General features: G+C 38.7%; 1 protein-coding gene across 1 annotated transcript in view; it reads right to left on the minus strand.

The window, feature by feature from the left end:
* Positions 1–10,675, minus strand: part of LOC110524088 (ephrin-A2) — a 142,605-nt gene extending 131,930 nt beyond the window's left edge. Inside the window, exon 1 of the mRNA XM_021603412.2 lies at positions 9,329–10,675. Within this exon, the coding sequence (XP_021459087.1) occupies positions 9,329–9,468 (140 nt within the window). The 5' untranslated portion in view covers positions 9,469–10,675. The remainder of the gene's footprint in view (positions 1–9,328) is intronic.
* Between the last annotated feature and the right edge of the window lie 293 nt (positions 10,676–10,968).

Consider the following 10,968-nt stretch of genomic DNA (forward strand, 5'->3'; position numbering starts at 1 on the left):
ACTAGTTAAATATAAAGTTCAGAAATATGAGTACACCTAGTTGTAGAATGGTCAAAATGTCAAACTTTACTTTTAAGATTGTAGTGTTAATTATGTTAATGATGGGTGGACCCATATATTTAATAAATATTTTGGGGTTTTGCGGTCAACACTTTTTTGTTCCTCCAAACATTTTTCTCAATAGCATTAACTGTTATTTATTATTTTTGCTGGCGGTAAGAATAATGCCCAAGAAGAAAAAAAACATTGTCTACTAAGAATTTTCGACTTACATTATAAAGTGCAAAATAAACTGCTGTATACATTCATAAACAACTCGCTAATTCATTATTTCAGATTCAACTGAAGAACTGCATGACCCATTTACTGTTCACTCACTACTTAATGCCTTACCCTCAGTGAATTCTGTGGGATAGCCACTAATGCTAACAGCAAGTTGTTCTAATGGCGCTGACTATTTTTTGTAGGCCATGTATGCATATGATTATGTCGTAGTACTAATGTATAAAGTGTAAGGCGTATAGTATAAAATTGAGGTATGTTGTTTTTTGTTTTCTTATGTACGAAAAAAAGCAGATACGATAAAAAAAATTGCCGTTATATGCTACATATATTTCAAATAATGACAATTAACGCAACATGTTGGATACTACTTGTCAAAACATTATGGTAGGAAGGCATTCTGAACTCAATAATCAATATCAAAACAGTGAAAACATTTTAATATAAATAAATAAAAGCTCTAAATGATTAACTACATTATCCTCTGTAATTTACCCAGAAATCGAGCATTTATTTAATGGAGATCAATATAGAAATGGAATAGTAAATTTTTTAAATAATAATTCAAAGCGTTTTCTAAAAAAAAAATGTACAACAAAGACAGCGTTAAGATATTATCACAATTTAATCCGAAAAAAATACTAGTTCAATATCATCCATTGCTAAGAATATCAAATATATAAAAATATTTTTTACCAATTTCCAACCAATCAATTAAATGATATGAACCTATTACCCATGTACAAACTATGCAAATATCTGAAGCCTAAATATACATAGGCCTAACTTCATTCTTTTACATTCTGGCCGCCATTTGGGTCAAGTTTACAAGACTACCTTTGGGGGGAGAGGATTGGACAATTATACACAGGAAATATTGATTAGTGATTGATTATTTAATTAGTAAAGCATATCCTTCTATGTGGCGATATAAACACGATTAGAGTGTTCTAATCTATGCATCAATCCAGAACTAGCACTTCAATTCAAAGCACACATCTGTGATAATAAATTCCTGCGCACCTTTTCACAGAAATCAAATTAACATACCAGAACAACAACAAATCCTTTCTCAGAGACAGGTTAAACCCTTCTTAATTTTTTTTCTCTCTACAGTCAGAAGTGCACTATTTTATCACTCGGAAGGAGTGTTGATTTTGTTTCCATTGTGGCATGTTAGTGTAATCAAAACAAGTCTGCGTATCAAAACACATGCAAGTGTGCAACGTCGGTAGCATAGTAAAAGACTCAGGTTTAAAGGTTTAAAGGTTTAAAGCCAGTTCATCTTAGTCCAAGGAAAGGACAATGAGGCTAGTAATTCTGCTTCAACAAAACAGTAGAGCTAATCCCTACGACTTCACTGATTCAGTTGAGTGTTTGATTATTTACTTGTATATGTATATATATATGGCCCTACAGATGTAGCAACATCCTTTCCAATTCCATGACCAACATATTCAATTGGTCCGCGGTCAAAGAAACGGATGGTGAAGAAAAATCTCTTTGAGGGAAGTGGTAAAAGACTTAGGAGCAATATGCTGGTCCTGCTGGAGTCTTCCTGTCTCCTTGACCGCCTGCATTCTAATGTGCTCCCCTGCCCTCTTATTACTGAGAGACGTTTCCCTACACATTCAACCGTGAAAGTTTGCCATTAACGTAACGCAGTTTTTTTTTCCTCCCGTATTTGAATATGGTGCTGTGCGGGAACCAAGGGGACACAAAAGTGGCGTCCTATTTTGAAAGGGTGCTCCATCCACCACAAGTAACACTACACGAATGGGCGAGAGGAGGGCATTGACCGAAAGCGATCGAAAATGCCTTTCACAGTTCTGAAGGAGCATCTCCACTCTCCATTATATTAATTCAAATGATGTTCTGCTGGAGGATAAAAGCCAAATCAGAACCTGATGAAGGGGTAATGAAGAGAGAGGCAGAGCTTTACGCCCAATGTGCATCAATAAACGTAAACTCTTACCGCGGATCAATTAGGAAAACACCGTCGTTACTTTTACCAGCGGGGCCCGTCCGAATTCGACAACACCCATTACATTTATCAAACGCCGGGCAGTGTTTTTTACAAGCAAGAAGCGATTAGGATGTTGACGCAATTAACTGCTGTCCGGCTTTATTGTGTTTGTCGGTAAAGTAATACAAGAACAGAATTACATTTATATCCCTCACACGTAAATCACATTAAAAGGTCTACATATAAATGGGAGGAGAGCATTAGAAGACATGATAGCTATATGCCAACAACGTTCAAAAATAATGCAGGACCAGTTTCAGAAGGCCCAGTGCACAAGCAAGGACAGGAGAATAGGCAAGGTGCTGGGCTCTTTCATCCCGGGAGGCTTTCGAAGGGTAACACCAATCTGCCGTAAATCTGCTAAAAGAAATAAACCCCACAACTGACTTGTTATGGCAACAGAGATGTGGAACGCTAAAGGCCATAGGCCTATCCTGGGCTGAGAGAGGTGGAGAGAACGCCTCACCAGTCTGCACATTTCAAGTGTAACTAATGCAGTATGTGGTTAGGGGGATTTATTCACAACCCTGATTAACGGTAACACAGAGATTTTCACTGTTTGCCCTCCTTTTGGAACATTCTCATGGTGGATACAGTTAGTTTTTGAGAACACCTGGCGAAGTTCAACGTTTCTAGCTCTCTTGATACACGAGACTGCCTATGTGGAAAGAGAATGTGGGTCTGGCATTAAAATGCATGAGGAGTACATAAGGCTTGATGAAGTGCTGATAAGCACTGTCGGGAAGACCAAGAAACATCAAATAAACAACGGCAAAAGGGGTTTACCTTTTTGATTCCAAATAAAATAAGCTATGGTTAATAAATGAGACGGCAACCATTACTCGTCATTCATCAATATTTGAGATCCCGGCGGCAAGACGGGCTGCTGTGAGCCATGCGGAACAAGGCCGACAAAACTCGCCACCTAGTTCACTGTCTGCCACCGATGTGACCAGTACAGCCATTCTCAGTGTCTCTACACAGGTGGGGGTACAATGGAAGGGAGGTTGGTGACAGACTGATTGAACAAACGGGACACCCGAGTCACCCGAAACTCTACATTTGTTCACCATATCTCAGAGAGAGAATAGAAGCGAAAAGCAATACTCTTGTCTCGAGTCAAAATGGGTAATCGCTGACACATCTAATGCAATTTCGGGAAGAAAATATAAATAGCCAAAGTCCAAAGCACTACACTTAGGTCAGAAGATTGTTTATAGATTTTTCAAAACTATCACTGCTTGTCAGATACAACAACTGAAGAATGTTTTTTTTTTTTTTTGTCCGTAGGGACAAGGACTGTAAAGCAGGCGATTCATCATGTCCAACATTAGCATAACCTTGATTATCATTGGACATGAAATGCAGTGTCCTACCAAATGAAGCAGGCTTTGGGCTTACACACTCTCCGGGTCATTTTATTTCATGAAGCTTTGAACTTAGATTACTGATTAGCGAATTCATCTTTCATGCCAATTGCTTTTGTAGATATTATGCACCAACTTTAATCTTTAATGAGATGTTAGAGCCATTTAATGTTAAATTGTGTCGGGCCATTAATGGCCAATTCCATGTTAAAATAATTATTTCATTCCAAGCCAATTTGCTGATTTGGAAGTGAAACTTTTTTTCCCCTTTTCATTTTCATTAAGATGGGAATATGGTCTCGTATTTTCTTACGAAAAAAAGTTGATTTTCTCTCAGTCAACCTTTTTTTCCCAGATATTCTTTCACTAGTCTGTTCCTAAAATGCCTTGGAGGAGGAATTTGAAAATTCAGAGCCAAACTAGTCCATGACCTGTGATGAAAACAAGGAACCTTCATTGGAATAGCTACGAATAGAGTTGGCCTCCCATCTTGTATAAATGAGACGGCAGTCCACATGGCTCCACATTAGGGCTGGCTAAAAGGAGGCTGTGTTTTGTACAAGTGAACATAGCAGACAATCTTTTCATTTAAAATTGAATTCCCTAACTAACAAATATGCTGAGCCTTGTGCTCAGCCATGGAAAATGCCTATTCCCCAGTCCAGAAAAGAAAAGGGTAATTTTATCAAGACAAACCAATTACGTATATACTTTTACCATATTCTCTCCATGACGGATTTTTAATTGCAGTATATTACTGAGAGAAAATGTCAGTGTTTCCACAACAACGAGCCCAATGGGGTAGACCATAGTCTCAAGCTTGTCACGAGAACTCAAGCCTGTTCAATTTCACGTCCATGCTCATCAAGTGCTTGTGAGTAAAAAGGCTTCTATTTTGTACCTTCAGGAAACAGATCTCCCCATTAAAACGGGATATGAGTTTGAGCAGTACAGGAATTAGTGCATTATGTGATCCCAGAAAAGGTAGAATTCAAGTTGAGATGGCATTGCGAGTCGCCACTCTCATGACACCTTGAATTAATTACGGGGGGCATATGGGTGATGCTAAATTGTACACACACAGGGCAAGTGGCCCATAAAGTGCTGTCCAGTTTAAATTGAAAAACAGAATTAATGCCAAATGAGTAGTAAACTAGGAAAATATTTACGACAGTGTTCTGGTCCCTGCATGCGGGAGAACAATCCGGTTTAATACAGCACCCCATTAGAGAAACAACATACACTGCACTTCGAAATTCAATACCATATCCATATCATTTCTACAGTAACAAATGTAACTTTACATTCAAATATGTTTTATTTTTGTAACAAATAGGAAAAAAAACACCTGAGTAGTAACGCACAACCTATTGCAGTATATGTACAAACAGTGTTCTAAAGAAGCACTTTGAGGACAGCCAACCCCTACTATATCCAAACTGTGTGAACCATGAGAAACATGTATTTTTTGCAACTTCACCTTTCTAAACAGCGAAAACATAAATTATACAGCAATAATATATACAAAAGTACATATTAACATTTCTGCAAACTGCTCTAAGATAAGATACATGGCAGTTCCTCCACGATTTCGCAGAGATTTGTTTGTGATATTTGAGGGGGAAAAGGCTTTATTTTGCTGCGGCAATTCTGACATTTTGCACTGCAATACGTAATGATTCTGTCCAATTTGTTGCGAAAACGCGCCGACGAGGGAACACGTTTGTGTGGCTTGATTGAACCATATTATGCTGAAAATGTGCAGTGAATGTTTGAAATTGCGAGCGCTCTTTTTGTACTGTGGTGATGGTTAATATTATTTGAAAATATTGCAATGATTTTAGTGTTTAATTCGAAAATAGTGTGGTGATTGGTCAAATTTGCAAGCCTTCCCATAATACGCGGGGAACCTGGAGGGACTGACTTGGTCTTTCAATGCAGTGGTTCAAGTCTTGAATTTAGAGGACTTTTTTTCCAGAACGGTCCATTTGTGAATGCGAGCAGATCATTGGGAAAGAAAACATGCGATTGTTTCCCGTTACTCTCCACTCGTCCATTCGTTTTGGCATGGAGCCGAGTGATGCTTCTCCACTTTCAACAGTATGAGGTTAAAGCACAGAACTCATTATTACTCATATGCACTGGTGTAAAAAGCGGTTAAAGTTCATCATTTCCTTATTAAATTACATTTTCAAGATAGAACTATCTGTCAACACCAATCGATCTTTGACTGTAGTTCAAACCAGATTCAATTCCGCATAAAAACCATTTGACCCATTTAAACTGTTGGTTACCATCTTTAATCATCGTCCATGTCATTTCTTTGTCTTGGCTCTCGACACACCAAAAATGAAGGTTATCCAACCATGAATGAGAAAATGGCGGACCACGTTGCTGAGCAGAGCAAAAACGATGTAACGCCACCTACAGGAACCCCAAGCCACCATTGCACAGAAATGTTTTACTATCCAAAAACTCCAAGGTTATACCCTCTGAAGCTTATTTTCATGATTTGAAAAGTATTCCCTTCATCGTTGACTTCAAAGCTTCCTAAAAAATATAATCATTGAGTACAATATAATCTAGTGTCCTCACAGACCAGCTACCACTACTATTTCCCCTCAATACTCCCCAATAACCTCAGCGAAACTAGGTCAGAACGGAGGGGACGGTATGAGGAAAGCAGATATCATGGAATGGCAAAGCATGGCGTTAAATTAGTAGGCAAAATGGAAGACCACAGTATCAAATCATAGTATTTCTTAGAGTATATCGTTCTAATAGCTTTCCGTGTGGCATAGATCATAGCCATTCAATTTACTCGTAAGTTACATAGCAACTGCAACATGCCGAAAACCAGATACGTAAAACACATACGAAAACACAAGGGGGATGTCATTAGCAGCGGAATGGCCGTTCAACTGATGACAAACTTAAATTCCTTTCATAAACCCACATTTTCTTGGGGTGCATTTGATCCACTTTTTTGTGCACCATTTACTATACAATTTTAATTGAGCATCTACAAAAATTCAAGAGTGTTGCATATGGAACTCGGGCGATCAGAAAGATGTTGAAGAACTGAAATTGCTTTTCCAACGGAGCTTAAAATGCACCAATAATGAACTACAGACAAGTCACCCCCAACACACAAAAAAAAAACGAAAGCGATGTCAACTGTTTAAGTACTGATCAATACATATAGCGACCTCCTTATAAATCTGTGCTTAGGTAAGACTTGACCGTTCAAACGAGCAATTCTGTAATGGACACTGCAATATGCATCAACAGTGGTCCGGATCATTTTTGTTGAATGCACGTTATACTTTTGTATAGATCATATTATACTTTGACATGTCTTACTTAAGGTCAATATCAAATCATTTCAATGTAATAGAAACACGGTACACCGAAACACCAATTAATACACCTAATGCTTCATTATGCTATTTGTATTGAATTAGTGATGCAAATGATATATATATATATATATATATATATATATATATATATATATATATCTTTGGCTAACAATTGTTTAGAGATGTAGAGCAAAGTAGGCCAGTGTTTCTGCTCCCTCACTAAGGCCCCTCACTAAGGCCCCTCACTAAGACCCCTCACTAAGGCCCCTCACTAAGGCCCCTCACTCGCAACCAACAAAGTCTCACCGGCCTTTTCCCCTTTTAATCCTTACTATGCATCCGGTTTTCTAGCCTCGCTACTATCCCACAGTGTAAACCACATCACTGATTGTTGGAAACACACCTCAGACCAACAATTAACGGATATTACATATGGACTGTTTCAACAACCAATTGGAGAACGGTATAGGCTAATTCAAAGGATTCCAAAATGTCTGCCTAAACCATTTTTCGAATTGGTTATTTTGTTTTCAACCAACAAAATGTTTGCCAACGTCATAAAAAGAAAGCATATTACATCCATATGACATGCATATTGCCTTTGCCATCACATTTTTTTTTATTTGAATGTTTAGGCGAACGAGGAAAGTTTTTACAATTCCGCTGACTGTATTCTATGATTGCTATTGGAAAAGACACCACTTAACAACTGACTTTTAACAAATAAACCCCATCATACAACCTACTCAAGATCCAAGCCCTATTATCCCTAGTGCCAAAGTCACTCCTATCGATGCCCTACACAACTTCAAACTCCTTTAATAGAGATATACAGTGTGAGACTCTAATAGTTCTCACATGATTTTGTGTTAGAAAGGAAGCATCGGATATCACGGTCATGTGACTCGGTAGAAAATTCACTGTTCTCCAAAAAGCTCCACTTGGGCTTCAAAACACTCATGATGTAATTTTTTTTTTTGCAGAGCCAAGACAAGTTATTTCCAGTACAGCAAATAAGTATTGAAGCAGCCATGGTTCGTGTTGTATTGTAATCCATTATGTATGCACTATTATTTTTCTCATCACTCTAGGAAGGAAAATAACTAATGAATTCAACATGCACCAAATACATAGGCATATTTAATTTTCTTTCCTTTTTATATCTGTGCCCTGCCATAAACAAAACACATTGGTTTCTAGGGAGATTTGAGAAATTTGCTTATGTTACACAAACATCTTTGTAAATTGTGGGGGAACTTGTTTTGTTTTTTTTACAACAAATTGCTCTCTAAACTTGACAAGAAATGAAGTTTGATTCAATCTTTCTAGGGTGTGCTGGCACAATTCCAATGCGTAGAATATTGCAAGGGTCAAGCACAAACAATTTCCCAAGAGCTCAATACTGATGGAATGTCTTACTTAATGTCTTCCTTCTATCATTGATCTTAACCTTCCTCCAGTAATTAACTAACTGGAAAGAACTAGTTCGTGTTCAAAATGGTTCCAACAGCTCCAGGCCAAAATATCAATAGTGCACTGGAGTGAACTGAGGGGCTAAAATGAAACAAGTACGGGATATTCTACATGGGAGACCAAAACCTTGCTGCGTGTCAATAAAATGACCTGACAACATTTTTTAATTTGGTGTATAACCATGTAGTCTGCCTCTAAACCGAGTTTTCCGTGTCTTAGTGGAGATTTTTACTCAATCTTATTTTAAAGGGGGATGGGGGAAATCACATTTTGCTTTGGTCTACAGTATTTTATCACACTGTCAAATGCAACTTCATAATGACAAACTACAGACACAATGCATTTTGAATTCAATGTGATACGTTTGTGAACGTGAAACCCGAAAGCCTTGGCAAGATGTCATAATCAAGTGAAATCCTGGTTTAATGGGACTTGCTTTACACTCAGCTGGGAGAGATGTGATAATGGGGGTAAAAACAAGAGAAGTTATAAGTGATGTAGTAAGTGGTCTTACAATGGAAGCAAAACATGGGATACGTAACTAGAACGATACATAACTAGGTCAAGCACATCTCCCTAACTCAAAGTATTTGTAGTTAAAGAAGGAACTTTAACGTCATCTATTCAAAGAATTGAAGTTGAGGGGAAAACTTCTTAAAGGTGAGCATTGTTGATGAGCTTTTGAATGCGCTGGGCTATTTGTGAGGCATTCTTCTTTAGCTTAGTCTAAATGTCCAGCTATTTTATTGGGGTTCACAAATGATCTATCCAACAATGTAAATTGGCATCGCTGAAAGTTGACTCCTACAACTCCTTACCTTGGGTTCGTGCTGTTCCAGTAGACTGCATATCTGTCTGATATAATCTTGCTATCGTCAGCCCATACCGCGACCCAAGATAAGAGGGCAACAACCATAAATGTCAACTCCATTTGAAAAGCTAAATAGTTCTTGTCCATTATGGGCAGAGTCTATATAATTCGTCGCGTTGTTGTCTGTAACTTATACTGATACAAGTACAATCATGTGTTTCTGGTTGCTGTTTAAATGGACATGGTGCTCTTCAACTTGCACGAGGTTTGTTTCCAGTCCACATTCAAATTCCAGGTGCTCCCAGCTGCAGTTGTTCGTCTTCAGTTGAAGATGTACAATGTATACATTCCCATTCGTGAGAACACTGGTGAGAAGTCCAAGCAGAGCAGCGGTGTCTATGGGGTTAAATTAGATTATGTTCCATGAAGGTTCATCAATTCTGTTAATTCACAGTTTGACTCAGCTCGTTGCTCTCCTTTTGCACGGCAAGCTCTTCCAATAACTATTAAAATCCATTTTCTTCAATGACTGTAATTGATAAACGCCTTATTTGAACACATTGCGCGACACTCATCATATATTGTTGGACATTCATTGACGCCAAGTATAGGCCTACAGTCGTTTGTCCTTTAAATCCATTCCTTTCCGGCATGGCATACTTTCTAAAACTTTAGTCGTCGTAAATATAACTCTCACCCATCCATTCTGCTACCGTCCTTCAATTTACGGGTCATCCAAATCAAGATGCTTTTTACTCCACATGTGCGCGCATAACGATGTCCATTCAACTCAACGTTTCAGGTCCGTTTTGTGAGATACAATGTTTCAGTCAAGCAACCACTTCTTGTTCCTCCAGAAGAAACTCAAAATATCACAATGTTGCAGCCGCGCGATAGAAATCCAAGCCCGTGAAAAACCATTGGCTCACAAGATGTGTCCTGCTCTGCTCATCGGGCAGTCACAATCTGAGGCTGGTACAAAAGCAATTATCTAATGTCGTCCGTGGCTACTGTCCTCCGCTTCCTTCACTGGCAAAAGTTATCAATAGGATAAGTTGCTTTCTTGATGCGTGCTTATCGCGTCATCCTCGCAACGCCACTACCAAAGCATGAAGTGCAGACACGGAGACACCGCATCAGTTGCAAAGTTGCTGCTGCTATTCCTGCGTTGTTTGGGGTTGCTGTTGTGAAAAGGCCAAATTCTCTTGTCGCTCTTCCCTCGTTCCTACGTGTGGTGTACAGATCAGTGGAGCTGACATGATCGATTTTCCCCCCTTTTTTTGAGTCACGGTGGTGCTCTCTCTCTTCCTCCTTCAGCACATGGTTCGCTCCCTCTGGCAAAGCCGCGCTCTCTCAATTCACTTCTCCCCCACACAGCGGGGCGGGGCTGGGAGACCGGCCAGCTAGGAGCCCCAAAAGTTCTGGGGCCCTTACAATTTCAGAAAGCTTCAGAACAGTTTTCGATACTGTTATCCTGTTATACATACAGTAACTTATAACTATATCCTACAAAAAAATATTAAATCATGTCCAACGTCTAATGTTTATTGTATGGTCCAACTATCTGTATAAATTTGTTCATCCTTGTATAAGTGTCTCTTAGGCTAATGAAAGCTTTTTATAGGAGTTAGTCATCCACTTGTTATG

This window comes from Oncorhynchus mykiss, chromosome 5 (assembly GCF_013265735.2).
Source record: "Oncorhynchus mykiss isolate Arlee chromosome 5, USDA_OmykA_1.1, whole genome shotgun sequence".
NCBI lineage: Eukaryota > Metazoa > Chordata > Actinopteri > Salmoniformes > Salmonidae > Oncorhynchus > Oncorhynchus mykiss.